General features: G+C 36.6%; 1 protein-coding gene across 2 annotated transcripts in view; it reads right to left on the reverse strand.

Moving 5' to 3' along the window:
- Nucleotides 1-18,610, reverse strand: part of gfm2 (GTP dependent ribosome recycling factor mitochondrial 2) — a 71,823-nt gene that overhangs the window by 36,055 nt on the left and 17,158 nt on the right. For both annotated transcript variants that reach the window (XM_069937332.1, XM_069937326.1), the window contains exons 6-10: nt 11,668-11,793; nt 9,762-9,850; nt 8,131-8,219; nt 3,934-3,994; nt 2,606-2,794 (exon numbers count right to left, since the gene is read on the reverse strand). In XM_069937332.1, coding sequence (XP_069793433.1) covers nt 2,606-2,794; nt 3,934-3,994; nt 8,131-8,219; nt 9,762-9,850; nt 11,668-11,793 — 554 coding nt within the window. The remainder of the gene's footprint in view (nt 1-2,605; nt 2,795-3,933; nt 3,995-8,130; nt 8,220-9,761; nt 9,851-11,667; nt 11,794-18,610) is intronic.

Here is an 18,610-nt window from a genome sequence, read left to right on the forward strand (position 1 = left end):
ATTTTATCTCTTGATCTAGCTAAGTTAGGGTCTAAAGTAAAATTAAAATCTCCACCAATATGATTTTCCATTTTATGCATTTGATAATTGCATCTCTTCCATCAGCTCATTTCCATTCCAGAATACGACACAAGCACTGTTCTCTTGAAGACTGGATTCATCCAACTGTAAAGAGGATTTATTGGACTGTAATGAAATGACAAATCATTTTTCAATGTACGTTTTTCATGTCATCAATTCTTCCAAAAACAGTGGAATTACTCAGAATAATTCCCTGAATAGTTTCTTTAGGATTTATGTCAGATATTATTATGAACATGGAAAGCAACATAAGTGACTCAGTGATGTTATGAGCATTTCCACTTTTAGCAATCAATTCAATTATTGAATTATCTAATTTCTGTGACGTTTCAATAATCATCTATTTGCGCAATGGCCTTCTCTTGAAATTATCTGAAAGTGTTTTGAAGTATTCCAAGGGTTTATCTTTCTGCTTTATGTACAGTCTCTAAATGTTGTTTTATTTTGCTTGGCCTCATGCTTTTGTTTGAAAATGAATACAAACAAATCAATCACTTTGTCAGTGAAGGGTTTTGCAGAGATGTAAAAACAATAGGTATTCCACTAAATTCTGCCGACACTTTTTTTTGCTGAGGAATTCATGGGTAAAATCATTTCTGAAAGTAACAAAACATTGACTGTGTAGGTCCTTCCGATATTAGACATCCCAAAATACATTTCACATATCTGTGTTGATGATGCACCATTCTTCTTCCCACCTGCCAAAATGACTGGTGAAATCATGCAAGATCCTTATCATTTCATCTGGAGCTCACAAATTAAGCTAGTTTAAAGAACATCAATGTATAAACCTCCAGGAAAAGAAGAAAAAAATGACTCCGAATGGATCTCAAGCTGTACATTGACTGTAGATATGACATGCAAATGCAATTCATTATCATTTTCTTTTAACATACCGTAATGACGTTACCAGAATTAAGGCTGCATATTCTTCAAGTGTGTGTGTGTGAATTTTCTTTCCTTACCTGGAACTGTATAGTTACTCTTGATAATGGGGCTCAAATTTTGTCATGGTTTGTACTTAAACCATAGAACACTACAGCAAAGAAAAAGGTCTTTCAGCTGGTGTGTACCAAACTATTATTCTGCCTCTATTCCATGAAATTCCATGTTCCCCCACCAAGAGCAGCATTAGTGCTCAGATGTTGCACCAAGCATAGCAATTAGTGTTTATCTCATCCAAGAAATGTGCTCAAGTCAAATGTGGGACTCAAATCCAAAGTTTTCCAATTCAACACCTGACACCAAGATTCCCAAATACATTTTGGAAATTAACACAAAACATTTGAATTTTGTAGTACACCAAATTTCCATGCAAATTAAAGTAAGAAAGCTAATTTTAGCTGCTAATTAGAATCATGATCTACCTTTGACATCAGCTTGTTTACTGCTCCAATCCCATATCCCTCAATGCCTCAAATTCTAGCAATATCCAACTTGAATATACTTTTCAATTAAATGTTCACAAACTTCTGGTATATAGAATGAAAAAAAGTTATGAATAAAGTAAATGTTCCTTTTGACAGCAGGAAAGCAAGACTGCATATATTATTCCAAATCTGTCATTTAAACTGCAGCAAGATAGAATTTCAAATTTCTGGAAAGGACAATTGACCATATGCAAATATTTGTAAACTAAATTTGTGATGCTCAAGAGAACAACATTTAAAAGTTTTATCACTATGAACACCCAGGGACAGAATCAGTTTCTCAAACTGAGTAAGAAATTTGAGAACTAGTTCAACCACACAGCCTTTATCTTTTTTTTTAAACACAGCTTCCTTTATATTGTCAGTAGATTTTGTATACCAGTTTCGTTTTTCTTGCCTAACTGAATATATAAATGCTGAGTTTCAATCTAATGCATTGCCCACCATACCCACTAATGTTCACATCTCCCCACAAGCAAATTCATAAATCACAATTTTTTTAACCTCCAGTTAAAATAAGGATTTGCATCCTTTGCCATTTTATTAAATCAGGATTTTGTACTTTTACACCATCAGCAGTAAAAACTATTCAGGTCAAAGCAGATCACTTGATTGACATCTCATTCACCTCTCCCCCCCCCACCCCCCCCCCCCTCAACATTCCTTGTCTCTGTCACTGCTAAACCAAACTTGTAAAGTGTCCCATCTCCAAAATTCAATCCTCAGGCTACACTGACACCAACTGTCGAACATCTGACATCCACCACTAAGGTAAAGGACAGCAGAAACATGGAAACAGCAACAGCTCCAAATCACATACCATCCTGACTTGTAAATATACTGCTATTCTCTCATCAATATTAGACCTAAATCCTGGTGTTCCCTACCCAACACCATCACCTTCTCAGGGCATTTAGGAATGGGCAATAATTGCTGGCCTTACCAGTGAAGTCAAGATCCTGAAAATTTTATAAAGATAACATCTACTAATGGCTAATTAAAATTAAATAATGTCAATAACACTTCTACATTTAATTATATATGGACATAGTGCAAGTTCTTAAGTGCTTTAAATATTTACTTTAAAACTTTACTTGTTCAATGAGGTTATATCTCGCATCTCTAGCTTCCTTCAATAGTTCATGGCCATCTGTTGATGTCAAAGGATTTCGGATGAAGTCTGTGCCATCGTCATCATCAGTGGAGTTTGGGGACCAAATAACCTTTTCATTTGTGACTACATCAACTACTCCCTTAAATGTCTTCCCTGTTCCAATGGGAAGCTGAAATTAAAGACAAAATAAATATTGCAAAAAGCATCACAATATCATCAGCGACAAATCAAATTCTTCTTAATGCCTAAAACTAATTTTCTGCAAATCAAGGTTAAAGCAAACACACGAATAAGTGTAACATAGAAAGCATAATGAAAAATCTTGGTATGTACTCAATATATAAAACTGACACAATATTTTCTTTAAAAAGCTATTAAGAGAACCGAACAGATTTTCCACAACAAATTAATAGGAGAAAGATCAACCCATATCCTTTTGTCATAGTGCAAATTCCTGGAATTTACTCTGGTAATCCAACATTCACTCATGAAAATTACCTGTTAATTTGCTCATACTGTTGGATTTAAGAAGCATAATATTTTAATTTGATTCCTTCCTCTAACTCAATGATATTATCAAGATAGCATATGTACAAAATAAGTAAGTACATAAATATTTAATCACTGCAGAGATTATTTAGTCATTGAAGTGCAAAAAACTAAAATTAAACTCCCACACATATTTCCAGTATAGGATCCAAAATATTTCTGAGCACATCTTAAGGCAAAAGTCAGAAAGAAAAACAGAAACACACAAATGAAAAAAAAATGCAGACAAAACAGTTGCATTTTATATACAGTTAATAATGAAATTTTCTGATAAAATTAAGATCATTTATTTTCAATTAAATCGTTAAAGAGGGTACTGCATTGTAAAATCTATTATAGAATTTAAAAATATTACTGCTGCAGCTTCAACTAAAGGAGACAATACACAGATTATTGCTAAATACAGTATAGTGTTCCCTATTCAATGGTATCTACCATTTACTTCTCAAGAGAGCCCCCTGGAGAGTGAATGGCAAGTTGTAGCAGAATGAAATCCTAACATCAATTTTTAAATTTTTTTTTACACTAAACCATACTGACCAAAATACATGCAGACATTTTCCTCTTGAATATATAGTGTCATTTTCTCCCCTTTCCCCCCCTCCCTTCCCTCCCTCCCTCTCCCCCTTCCCATTTATTCAAAGCTCAATCTATAAGATACATTAAACCCGTTAAACAATGTCGTCACTTAATAAAATTAAACAAGAAATTTTTGACCTTTACTTTTATATACTGACATCAATTCAAGTTACAACTTACCTGTAGCAAAAGTGGCTCAACTTTCAGCTTCTCTTTAATGCTCTCAATGGAGTAGGAAAAACTGCAAGTCAAAATAACCTATATAATTATCTTCCCATCAAAAAAATGATTGAAGACCCATTCCATCCAGCACAGAGTATCTTTGACCTACAACTATCAAGAATAGATAGTATTTTATATAGATATGAAATGTGTGTGTGTGTGTGTGTGTGTGTGTGTGTGTGTGTGTGTGTGTGTGTGTGTGTGTGTGTGTGTGTGTGTGTGTGTGTGTCTCTCTCTCTCTCTCTCTCTCTCTATCTATAAAATACACACACATATATACGGGTTTGTGTGTGTCAGACACAGAAAGAGAGAGATAGGCAGACACATATCCAACACGTATAGTGCCATGCATATACTTGTGATTTTATATATATATGTTCAACTAAAATATTTTGAATATTTTCTGGACCAATGACATTTGTTAGGAATGAGGAATACATTAAAGGCTTTTCAGAGAAAGTATGTCACTGCCTATCTATGCCAATAACCCTTTTAAGGTTGTTAAGAATCAGTTTACAATATCATCTGTATTATCTACAAGATTTGTTAATATTCTATTTTATTCTCATGTACCCATGTAACATTTATATGAAGAAACTATTAATAATAAAAAACATTGAATAAAAAACACCAGTTTACTTACCTAGAAATTATAGTCACCAAAACCCACAAACATGTACTTCAGGAAAATGTTCTTAATTTATTAAAACCATTTAACAGACATTACCCAGATGGTCACCTTTCTCTATTTCATTAGTTGGTCATATTAATTCTATTAAAATGATTATTTTATCCAAACTTTTATACCTTTTTATGCAATTCCAGTCTTTTTTTCCCTTAACTTTATTATATCTTCCTATATTTGGCAAAACAAACAACCTTGGCTAAATAAGTTTCATTTGCAGAGATCTAAAGGAATGAAGTCTTGGCTTTGCTGAATTTTAGATACTATTACTGGGCAATCAATATACATTTTATCTTGTTTTATATTCAATATTTTAATAGATTGGACCGCCAAGTTTGGGTCTTTTTGGAATTGAAGTCGGCTGAGTTTTCCGTTTTATCCTTTTTAGAAATAGTACAATACTCGCCATCCCTTGACTCAGTGCAGGCATGGCTCTATGCTACTAGTACTAGAGACACTAATTAATTGCTCCAAACCCTTTAACAGTGCATATCTTACCAACAATTTCTCCAGTGCTGTTCCATGGGTCTAGGCCTGGAGTGAGGCAGGTTGGTCCCAAGATGGGAAAGAAGTTGGTTCATGTATACATGGCTTTATAGTGCTGGAGGGCTGGGCTGGGGTTGGGGGGAAGGGGGGGTGTCAGATCCACCCCAGGTAATTTACAGGGATCAATGGCTCAGTTCCAGCAAGGTTAAGCCAATTACAACAGCCAATGGCCCAAGGCCAAGTAATAGGCAGGCTGGGACTCCAGCACAGGTAATTTGCAGGGAGCCAATGGCTCGGTGCCATCAAGGTTAAACTGATTACAAAGGCCAATGGCCCAAGGCTAAGCACAAAGGGATTTAAATTGGCCACCGGTAAGGTGTTCACTAATGGGCAGAGCGGGGCCAAACTTTGATTGGCAAATAGTGGGTCTTCCAACCAATTAGTGGGCAGTGCTGTCACGCAACAGCCACAACCCTTTACAATAGTGGTGAAATGGTAATTCTTCAGATTATGCCTGTCGTATAGTACCTTTTTCACACACCAATACGCTTTTAATTCACGTTTTAAAGATGATGCACAGTGGTATAATACATTTTTCAGGGAAACAAGAGTTTATAGTTAGCATTGGAAACCGTGGCCCATTGAATTTCAAGTATGGTGGAAACAGGATCCCTGTGAATTTCAAGTGAGTGCAAGTAATAGGACCGCAGTTTAGTTCCAAAGGTAACAGCCCAATTAGTGAAGGAAACATGTGAATGGGGTTCTCAAAGAGTTTGGAGGGAGTTCTGTAAAAGTCCCTTTTCAACCATTTGCCAAACAATTAGCGGTTTGCAGAGTTTTCTTGTATCCCTTGCAAGTGGACAGGGAATGAAAACCACACAGGAGACTGTAGATGCTGTAATCTATATCAAAATACAATTTACTGGATGAACTCAGCAGGTTAAGTATCAGTGGGAAAAAATAATTGTTGACGTTTCAAAATGATGTTTCTATCATGACTCAAGTCTCAACACCAAAAGACTTGTACTCCTTCAATTGGCAAACTGATTATCAAGGAGCCTAAATTTAAAAAAGGCCAATGGAAAAAAAAAAATTGTTGAAGCCTGTCCCTTGGCTTCATTTTTTCTTTGAAATTGGTTTTTAAATTCACATTTTTTTATATATTGTTTTCAGTTTCTTTTATAATTCCATTATATGCACATTATTTTAAAAGTTATACTTTTATCAAATTTTCCACCTTTTTAAATTGAAAGTCTACCAAAGCTAACGACACACAGCTCGATCCTGTGGTGGTCGGTCGTCATCAGGAGATCAGGAGTTAGATTGTTGGTGGGGGGGGGGGTGGGGGGGAGTGACAGATAGGGATAGGTAGGATCAGCAAGGTCACGGGGAGGGGGAGGGACGGATGGCAGGGGCTAAGATCAGCAGGCAAAGCGAGGACATTGGAACTCCTCTTCATAGTGCCCAGAGCTTTATATCTAGATCATCAAGACTAATCTAGTGCATTTGGTATACTCGCTGTGTCCTCCTCAATGTCAGTGAGGTGAAACACAGATTGGGTGACTATTTTGCCGAACACCTGAGCTGTTTGTGGTCTACATTGGACTTTCCTGAAGCCACCCATCTTAAATCCCCCAATCATTCCTACAGTGACATGCACGTCCTCGTCCTCATCTGCTGTCAGGGCAATGCTAAAGATTCTGGACACCCTTGAACCCCATAGCATGAACAGTGATTTATCTAGAGCTCCAGTGGTGCAATCGGTTAGCACGCGGTACTTATACAACAGTGATTTATCTAATTTTAGAAACCACTACTTGATACCATAGTTTCCATCTCTTCTTTACCTACTCTTGTAGCTATTTTGTCTCTCTCACTTTCTTTCTTTTCTTTCCCCAATCCCCTTCCTAACGATTTCTCTCTTTACCACACCTTCTGCCTAAACTCTATTATCTCTGGGCTCTTCCCCTAGCATTTTTCCCCCTTTATAACAAATCTCAGTTGTTTGCTGCACTGAGACCTGGCTAAGAGTGAACACACCAGATGCTGAAAATCTGACCTGAGGATTTCACCATTCAGAGACTGGAATGGATTCTGGCAAAGAGAAGGGAGGGGATGGGGTGCATGAGTTTTTCAGTTAATACCAGGTGATGAATAGATATTGGAGACATGCTGACTTCCAGCTCCACTGCTGTAGAGCAAATCTTGATTACCCTGAGATTTCTCATCAAAGTTTATATTCCTCCAATGTCGATTGGCTGCATGATGTGGTAAACAAGAAACAAACTACAAATCATAGGTGGTGACTTTATCCAAGCCTTGATCAAAAAAACCCTGCACAATTATCACCAGCATGTAAACTGCTGCATCAGAGATCCCAGCACACTGTTACACCAAGATAAGGAAAGTCTATCGTTCTTTCGAGACCATATTTTGGCAAGTCTGATCACCTAGCTATGTTTCTTCACCTTCATACATACAGACAAAGCCTAAAAAAGAGAGGCTCCAGATATCAGGACAGCTGGAAGATGGTTGTGGCTGAAGAAGCAACAGGTCTGCCTCGTGTCAGTAGTCTGGGAGGTGTTCAATAACTCATCTGAGGACATGAATGATTACATCAAGGCTGATATAGGCTTTATCAAAACAGTTGTGGACGAGTGTGTTTCTCCCACCCCCCAAATCATTCCATCATTCAGGGATTTCCCCAACCAGAGTCCCTGGATGACCAATAAAATCCAGAACCAGCTGAGAGCCAGATCACAGGCATTTAAAATCAGGAAATCAAGATCACTACAGAAGGAGATGGTATGACCTACAAAAAGCCATCTCCCAGGCAAATAAGAGATTCCGGATGAGAATGGAAACAATGAAGGATTGTTGACATTCCTCGCTGAGGAGCTGGCAGAATCAATGGGCCAAACATATGCATTTTGTGCCAATGATTACATGTTATCTTCTTACTGTAGCTACTCAAAATATCTTACCTGGCTCTGGGCTTATCCATCTTGTTTAAGAAACATATACGAGGTACATGATGCTTGTCTGCCTGTCTCCATACTGTCAGGGTTTGCGCCTGAAACAGAAACATCCCCAATATATTTAATTAATAAATCACCGTGTGCTCCATTTATCAGATTTGAACAAGATCTGAACAGCAAGAGTTGCTACACATTTGGTATCTATTACACTTTTGCTTCAATAAAAACATTCCTCTTATCTGCAAGGACCTTCTTGGGATCACAGTTAGTGCAACAATATTATGCCAGTGATCTGTCTGTAAGAAGCTTATATGTTCTCCCTGTAACCTGCATTGGTTTTCTCCGGGTGCTCTAGTTTCCTCCCACCTTCCAAAAACGTACAAGATTATTAGGTTAATTGGGTGTAATTGGGCAGCATGGGTTTCAATGCCAGGATCAGCATTAACTGTAATGTAAACAAATAAAATATAAAAATAAACTGAGCAAGTCTCACTTTCACTCAGTTTAATTTTAATCCCTTCATAAATACATAGCGAAGTTGCAAATGAAGATAATGCTGTTGCATTTTAGTGCAGTTGTCAACCAGTTTAAATACTTTCAGTATTCAAATAATCAAATACACAAACTTTACAATTTAATAACACTCTAAATTTCATTTCCTGTTATTAGCTAATCCTAGCAAACTAAAAAAAAAATGCATTTTCCACAGTACACTAATTGGTCATATAAAAGTTGGATCTTTTAAAAGATTATATAAAACATTAGAGAAAGAATAGCATGGTGATCAAGACTGAAATAAAATATTTTAAGGTACAGTACTTGACAGTTAATAAGATATTTGATAAAGTATATAATGTATTTTAGTGGTTAAAATGTATTTCATGCTCACCAGTGGTCTGCTTGATAGTTTTCTTGTATAACATTTTTATGCTGTCTCCTAGCAACATCTTTGTTTCAGGGTCATAACTAGTTTTCTCTGCTTGCTTGGGAGGTAAGAGTTTAATTTTTGTTCTACAGAATGGACAGTAAGAGAATCTTCTAACATTTTCTATTGATTGTTTAACAACTTATAATAACTCTAACAATGTTTAATATCATTTAATAGATTTTGGGAAACTCAACTTTAGTACAAATTTGTTTGAACAAGTCATAGACAACAACATTCTCTTAGCATCCAAGAGACTATAATGGAAAGTAGTCACTACATGTTTGACACAAGGAAGAAAGAGGGGAATGAGTTTGGCTGAGAAGAACAGAAAGTGGAAGCAAAATGGATGAAGTGAAGTAACAGAAAGTTTTAAAAATCACTAATAGACTTGTATTTCACCTAATGGCCATGAGTATATTGTATTGCCTTGAAGAGAAAGTTAAATAAAGGGTTGAAAGAGAAGTGCTGGAATAGGCAAGCTATTTTACTGACTTTAAGCTGTTACTATCAAGACAAGGACTACATGAACCATGCATTTTATGAAATGAAATGACAGAGCATGTCCAAATTTGGCAAGGATAAGAAATTATTCTGTGCTGAGAATGCAGAGTCTAGAAAGGAATTATGGCCTAAGCTATTCTGTGGTGCACTTGTGCACCAACCCCAGCAAACTCAGATGACATTTGCTTCTTAAGGAAATATTACACACCTCTACACCAGCAGAAGCATCAAATACCGCCACTGCTCCATCAAGAACACGTAAAGAGCGTTCAACTTCGATTGTAAAATCCACATGTCCTGACAAAGTAAAAGATCCATTAAATATTCATTTACATTTAAACAATCTAGAAAACAATTTACTGAAGTGAGTTTTTGAAATGTGAATGGACATTATAATTTTTAAAGCATCAGCTGAATCCAATAGACACCCTCTCCATCACATATTTCTTTTATTTTTTAAAATCTTATTAGATATATAACAAGGTAACAGGCCCTTCTAGCCCACATCACCCAAATATATCAATGTGCCCAATTAACCTACTAACCTAGCATGTCTTTGGAACGTGGGAGGAAATGGAAAAATTTTTCCTGCCAAACCAACTGAATTTTTTTGAGGAACCCACAAGTAGGCTAGACAAAGGACATGTAGTGGATGTTGTCTATTTGGACTTTCAAAAGGCCTTTGAAAAGGTGCCGCACATAAAGCTGTTTCACAAAATGAGAGCCAATAAAAATTACAGGAAAGATACTTAAATGAATTGAGCACTGGCTGGTTGGCAGGAAACAGAGTGGAATAAAGGGATCCTATTCTGATTGGATACTGATAACCAGTGGTGTACTGCAGGGGCCAGTGTTGGGGCCACTTCGTTGTACATTATATGTTCATGATTTGGATTGTAGAATAAATGCCTTTGAGACTAAGCAAGCATAGGTGGAGGTGCAAGTAGTGAGGAGGAAATGGAGAGGCTGCAGAGACATAGAAATAGAAATGCTTCTATGAGGTTCCCCTCCCCCCCCATTCTTTTGAATACCAAGGAATGCAGTCCAAGAGCCATCAAACATTCCTCATATGCTAGGAAATGAGCATGACCAAAGAAGTGCCAAATGAAATACAATCTTGGAAAGTGTATGGTCATGAACTTTGGTAAAAGGAATAAAAGGGCACATTATTTTTTGGATGGGAAGATGATTCAAAATGAGGACCTGTAAAGGAACTTGGGAGTTAAAGTTAACCCTCAGGTTGAGTCAGTGATGAAGAAGGCGAATGCAATGTTACCATTTGTATCTAAAGGAATAAGATACAAGAGCAAAATTGTGATGTTAAGACTTTATACAACACTGGAGAGGCCTCACAGAACACAGGGTACAGTTTTGGGCTCCTTCTTTAAGGAGGGATGTGCTGGCATTGGAGAGGGCTCAAAGAAGATCCACAAGAATAATTCCTAGAATGAATGGATTGGTATATGAGGAATGTTTGACAGATCTTGGGCTGTACTCCTTCGAGTTCAAAAGAATGAGGGGAACTTCGTAGAAGCATTTTGAATGTTGAAAGGCTCGAACAGAGGAAATATGGAAAAGTGGCTTTCCTATGATAGAGGAGTCAAAGATAAGTAGGCACAACTTCAGAAATGAAGGGTGCCCATTTAAAACAGAGATGTGGAGAAATTTCTTTAGTCAGAGAGGTGAATCTCTGGAACTTGCTGCCATGGGCAGCTGTGGAGGCCAGGTCATTGGGTGCATTTAAAGCAGCGATTGATAGGTGTATGAATAGTCAGGATAGCAAAAGTTATGAAGAAAAGGTAGGGGAGTGGGAGAATAGATCAGTTCATGATGGAATGGTAGAGTCGACTTGACAGCCAAATAGCCTACTTTTGCTCCTTTATCTTATGATCTTATGGAAACCAGACCTCCTGGAGGAAACCCACACTGACAAGGGGAGAACATACAAACTCCTTATTGAAGGCAGCAGATACAAAATACCTGAATGATAATTATCAATCTTTTGGAAAATGGATGTGCATTTATTTAAATAACTAGGTTCTTAACTACCTCCTTTTACTTGGTATTAATGACTCAGTCATATGATCTTGAGTGCTTGAGGATGCTTTATTCACCTGGTGTATCTATCAAATTGATCCGATGGGTCTTCCAGTCAAAGGTGACTGCAGCTGATTGGATGGTAATCCCACGCTCCCGCTCCTGTGTCATGAAATCAGTCACTGTGTCACCATCATCAACATCTGGTTAAAAAATAAATAAAAAGGGCCTGCATATCAGAAAGATTAATTGGACAAATACTAACAACTCCAAAGACAATGGAAGAGAATAGGTAGGTATATATTACCAAGCAGTAATGTGATAAAATAGAACTATTTTTTTTCTAATCTCTCAATGAGAGATCCAAATCTAATTATAAGCTCTCGGTGTCAAGATCAAATATTTTAACATCGGATCGGTGAGTTTCATGGTCTGTCTAACTTAACTGAGCATTAGATAGTTTAACTCTGTTGGGCTACCAGATCATTCAAAGTTATTACTGAAGGCTCACAGGAGATGAAAGGTACAAGTATTTTCCACCATTTCCATTGGTAAACATGCACCAGTTTCATCAGTTCTTCAGTACCACATGAGAAGCAAAACATCACAGCAGCACAACACAGAGGACATATGAAACACAGGAACCATTTGAACAATAAAAAGCTCAAAATGACTGCTCTTAATATTTTCAATTGTTCCTGTACTTCGACCAGTATATAACTAAGGAAGATGACCAAAATGAGAGAATGGGCTAGCTAAGTCCATACAAATAGGAACCAACGTCATGATTTAAAAAGTGTAATCAACAGCAAGCTAAAAGATTATTGACTTTTAAAATTATATTTTAAATTCCATACATGCAGTAACTACAATCACTGTGATATATAAAAAAAAATTGTTGGGGAGGGAGAGAGGGAGGGGGAGGGGGAGAGAGAGAGAGAGATGTCATGCAGTACAACTCATCAGTTCTAACAGAAACACACAGAGGAGAATTCTGCAGCGCTAGAGGGACAGAAAAGCCATCACTACAAATTTAATCCCATTATTTGAATGTACAGGTGCCAAATTTGTAACGTAAGATATTTATTTCCTAAATTATAATTTTTTTCAAAGGAATACAAATTTGAATTTCAGCATGCCACCTTGACACAAATAAATATATTTCCTATCTCTGAGGGCTTGGCCATGCTAAGGAGCTGAGCAGTTGTGCTTTGAAGAGCTCTCCACAAAAAAGTATTAAATAGATGCTTAGAACGCTCAAAATCAGAATTTTAGCATCAAAGATGGATGAAACAAGTGCCAAATGACCAAGGCAACTAAAATCAAAAAGTAAAGAAACAGCAGTTCAGCCAGGAACATCGAGTGAAAGCCCAATGAGGAGTGACTCAGCTGGGGCCTTGGGACCGGGTGAACCCAGCATAGCTGGGGGGGGGGGGTCGGGGGTCGGCATAACATATAACTAACACCCTGAACAAAATGGAAATTTTATGCACTCATTTCACAAATATGGAATCAGTGATGAGAGACATATCGGAAAAGGTAACGGAAATCAAAGAAGACATGGAAGACTTAATGGAACTAATTACTCATTCGGCTGAGCTGGGCAAAAGACAGGCTAAAGGCACTGGAAGAAAAATCAAAAACTTGGGACACAGAAAAAAAAAGGATTGATGGACAAGATCGATCATATGGAAATTTTCAGCAGACATAACAATGTAAGAATCATTGGACTGAGAGAAGGAATAGAGGGAAAAGACCCAGTGAGTTTCTTTGAAATATGGATCCCACAAATGCTGGGAAAAAAACAAGTTAAATGCAAAGCTGCAAATTGAAAGGGCTCACTGAACCCTCAGGCCCAGAAGAACTGGTAAACACAAACCATGACCAGTCCTGATAAGACTTTTAAGTTACTGAGAGAGAGGTGTGATCTTGGGAGCAGCATATGAATATTTAAAAAATAATAATGGCCCATTAGTGGTGGGCAATGCAAAAGTATGTTTTTCCAGGACTTTAGCCCTGTCTTGGTTAATCAAAGAAAGGAATTTGACAAGGTAAAGAGACAACTCTAAAAACTTTAAATATTCAATAATTTATCCAGCAACGCTGAGGATGGATGTCTCAAAAGGCAATTAACGAATTTTCAAGAATAAAGAAGTGGAAGAATTTTTAAGCAAGCTGTGAAAAGATTAAAGTCGCCAGCTGAAAGGACTTAAAAGACCATTTCTAAATGGGGTGCATCTTTTATTTATATTTAGTAGTACTTAACCGTCTTGTTTTCACTGATAAAAGAAAAACTATTGTGGTTTATATGAAGAGCTCTAAAAAATATATAAAGGTGATAAGGAATGTAGCAAGACGGGACTCCAATTTAGGGGGGGGGGGGGTCGGGGGTGGGGAAGATGGCACTGAGAGAGGAGTGGTTTTAAAAGATGGTGCTAAAGGGAGGGTTTCTTTTTCAGAAGAAGAATCTATGATCTTTTATCACGGACTTCCAGGTACTATTGACAATGTCACCATCAGAACTAGGGATGTGTGTGTGTGCTTCTTAAAGGAGAAATGTAAGAGTTGAAAATTTCTCTTAAATGGGAATTATTACAACAGTATTTAAAAAATTGGAAGGAGGAAAAGGGCCACGACAGACGTAAGAAATTAAAAGTGGATATAATCTTTCTGCAGCAAATATATCTTACCAAATTGGAACATGATGAATTAAAAAGAGGATGGGTGGGACAAATAATGTTGTCTTCCTTTGGTTCAAAGGCAGGAGGGGTGGTGGTTCTAATTAATAAAAATACACCAGTATTAATAGAAAATGCTTCAATTGATCAAGCTGGAGGGTATGTAAAGGGCTCACCAGACCCTCAGGCCCAGAAGAACTGGTAAACACAAACCATGACCAGTCCTGATAAGACTTTTAAGTTACTGGGAGAGAGGTGCGATCTTGGGAGCTGTAAAATTTATGGAAAAGCATGGACATTTATGAATATTTATGCTCCAAATTATGACAATGAAGCCTTTATAAGGGATATCTTCCTAGAAACAGCAGAGGAAAGACCAAATATATTGGTTGGAGATTTTAATTTTTGCTTGGACCCAATACTAGATAAATTGGCAAAAATCACAATTTCATATATGAAAGATCTACATCTAATCAACGTATGGAGGGAATTAAATCCCACAGAGAGACACTGCTCTTTTTACTCAAGGCTTCATTACCTACATACAAGGATTGACTTACCGTAAATATTCATGCATGTGTTCCATGTATAACACGACCCCCTTCCATCCCTCATCTGCCTGAGTTGCACTGCTGTCTCTCACGACCCCCTTCCCCTCACCCGCCTGAGTTGCGCTGGCGTCTCTCCACCCACTCACCCGAGTCACGCTGCCGTCTCTCATATCCCCCCCTCCCCTCACCTGCCAAGTTGCGCTGGCGTCTCCCTGGCCCGAGTCGCGAGTTGCAGAAATAAAAAAATTTTTTTACTCCCATGTATAATGCGACCCCCCCCCCCCCCCCTATTTTTTGAGGGGAAAAAGGTGGAACATTTTTTCACATTATACTTGAATATTTACGGTATTGTTAATGTCTGCTCAGTTACAAAGTAGAGTGATAAAAACAGAATACCAGTGAGGGTTCTACCAGACCACTCTCCATTAATAGTAACTATAGCAATAATAGAAAAACAAGACAATATATACAGATGGTGTCACTACATTGCTTAAAAGAACAGAATTCTGCAAATTTATAAAGATAGAAATATTCTGTGAACAAATCTGCCATCTACTAATAATAGCTTTCTGATATGTTGCACGCTCAAAGCATATTTAAGGGGACAAATTATATCCTATACAAAGAATCTTAAGAAGGACATGTGGCAGAAGTAAACAGTTTGGAGAAAGATATTAAAGAATTAGAAAAAAAAAATCAAAGAACAGGACTACAAGAAGAATACAGATTACTGGAGTAAAAAGCTAAGATACAATACAATCATATAGGACAGAAAAAGCTATATTACAAAGAATAATACTATGAGTTAGGTGAACTGGCACAAAGTTTTAGCTTGGCAGATTAAAACATAAGAGTCATAAAGAATGATAAATACTGTAAAACAAAGACAGATACCCTAGTATACAAGCAAAAATAAATTAATGACATGTTTAGACAATATTACACAAAATTATACATTTTAGAATTACTAGGAGATGAAAATGAAAAGGAAGAATTTTTGTTGAGTGTCAAACTTCCAAAACTAGAAGAGAGAGAAAGAACAGAATTAGATACTCCCTTCAAAATAGAATAAATCAAAAATACCCTGGGCACCCTACAGGCTATTAAATCACTCGGGGAGGATGGATTTCCACCTGAATTTTATAGACAATTCAAAGAATTATTAATGCCCCTATTAATGGATGTCCTGGACCAAGCAGTGGAAATACAGACCCTCCATGAATCATTCTTAGCCACGATTATTACAGAATTCTCAAAAAATAGGGATGCACTAAAAACTTTGCTATACAGACCAATATCCCTGTTAAATGCTGATTATAAGATACCAGCGAAAGCATTGGCTAATTGTTAGGACAATACGTAGGAAGGCATTCCTCAAATAGTCCAGGAAGATTATTTAATATAATACACATGGATATATCTGAACAAAATCTAAGTATTACAGTCTCCTGAGAAGAATAAAAAGCATTTGGAATAGACCTTTTTATTTAAAACACTGGAAAAAAATTGATCTAGCAGAAGATTTATAAATTGGATAAAACTTTATACCATAAACAGCAAGCTAAAATAACAGCAAACAATCAGATGGTGGTGTTCCCCTTGAGTAGATCGAGCAGACAGGGATGCCTCCTGACCCCAGCACTTTTTATTTTAGCGATTGAACAGAGATAATAAGAAGGGATTTAGATATAAAAGGCTTCAAAGTTGGGCAAGAAGAACACAAAATCAGTCTATTCGCTGATTATATGCTATTTCACCTATCAGACCCAGCTAAATCTTTGGAAAAATGACAACACCAGAAAAATATGGAAGAATATCAAGATACAAAATAAATATTGATAAAAGTGAGATAATGCCATAAACACATTTTAAACATGAAAGATACCAAAAAGGAAGTAAATTTAAATGGAAGACAGATGGAATAAAATATCTGGGGATAGCAACTGACAATAACTTGCAAAATCTATACAAACTAAATTATGTTCCACTTCTTGGGAAGATAGAAAGAGACCTACAGAAATGGAGATATTTACCAATTACTTTAATGGGAAGGGTTAACTGCATCCAAATGAAAGTGATGCCAAGACTGCAATACTTTTTCCAATTGCTGCCTACTCCATTACCTAAAAACATTTTAAACTGCTAAACAACCTTATTAAACAGCTCCTATGGAATACTGATGTACCAAGAATTGCATTGGAAAGACATGGGACTGCGGGCTGGGAGGACTTAGACACCCAGATTTTTTTTTTTAAATTACCTCGCTGCACAGGCTAGATTTCTCACAGCCTTCTTCACTGAAGACAACCCCCCAATCTTGGGTTCAAATGGGAATGTACTCAATGGAGGAGGGGGAAGCAAAGGATTTTATCAAGAGAGCGTCAAATCACTAAAGAAAAAGACAGATAATCCCATTTTAATACATATGATAGAACATGGCAACAAATTAATGAATGTATAGGAAAAAAGTAGGGATATCAATAAAAGCACCATTGTGTAATGTGTTATTGCCTATGAACATGGGCAATGGAATATTAAATTTGTGTTATGACAAAGACACAATTAAGGACTGATACACGGAAGGAACTCGTGTCCTTTGAACAATTAAAACACAAATACTGAGTGGCCAATAGGACCTTCTGTTTTATCCAGCTTGGATTGAAAGATGGGGACCACCTGAAATTAGTGAAACTGAATGAAGGGTCTGAATGGGGAATACACTCAAATTTATAACAAAAATGTACTATGCTCTCCAGAGCAAAATTGCAAAACCAGAGTTGCAGAGGTCAAGGGAAAGAGGGGAGTCAGACTTGGGTGTGGTGATTTCAACAAACAACCTGGTCAGATTGGTTTAAGGATGACATGATGACACTTATAAATGCAAGATATGGATTGGTTCAGTACAATTTTTTTTACACACCAATTTATGTATTGCAATCACTTGGAAGTCTGACTCACTCTGCTTATAGCTCGATGGACTGCAGAAATGAACAGCTGTATATTTATGGGGAAAAAAAAAATCACATATAACTTAAAGAACAAATATGACACTTTTGTAAAGCTCTGGCAGCCATATCTGGACCACATAGGGGCCCAAATACAAAATAAAAAGGAAAACAAATTATAAAAGTAACTATTATACATACAAAAATGTAGTTTCTACATTTGTACTTTATATATTTAAAATATATGTAAGCTCTGACAGTGAACGGATCTGTATGTTTGGGGTGGGGGGGAAGGGAGGGACTGTTTTGTTTGTTGTGTTAGTAAGAAAAAGTTTAATATATTGTATATTTAAAATGTTACTATGTATAAAAATCAAGAATATTTTTAAAAAGATAGATTTCCAAGTAATTGCAATAGATTTTCTTGCTACCACTAATGGTATTTTAACAAATTTCAATTTATAAATTGATAGTTTCAATTTAGGATTTGTACATTCAGTATTTCCTAATGAAAATAAATTGGGATTTAGCAGAGAAACAACTCATGTAACTTGTTCCAAAAAATTACCTATATTCACCCAAAAATGTCTCACTTTGGGACAAGACCACATTGAATATATAAAAAATCCTACATCTTCACCACATTCAAAACATTGATCTGATAAATCTGATTTCAATCTGTTCAATTTCTGTGGTGCAAGATATAAATAATGTAAAAAAAATTGTATTGAACTAATCTATATCTTACTGCCTAGATCTATATAATCCTAATTTAGGAGTTCCTGCTTGAAATAATAAAAAGATCAAAGAAATATATATTTTTTTTAATAAACAGTCCCACTTTTA

This window comes from Narcine bancroftii, chromosome 1 (assembly GCF_036971445.1).
Source record: "Narcine bancroftii isolate sNarBan1 chromosome 1, sNarBan1.hap1, whole genome shotgun sequence".
In the NCBI taxonomy this organism is placed as follows: domain Eukaryota; kingdom Metazoa; phylum Chordata; class Chondrichthyes; order Torpediniformes; family Narcinidae; genus Narcine; species Narcine bancroftii.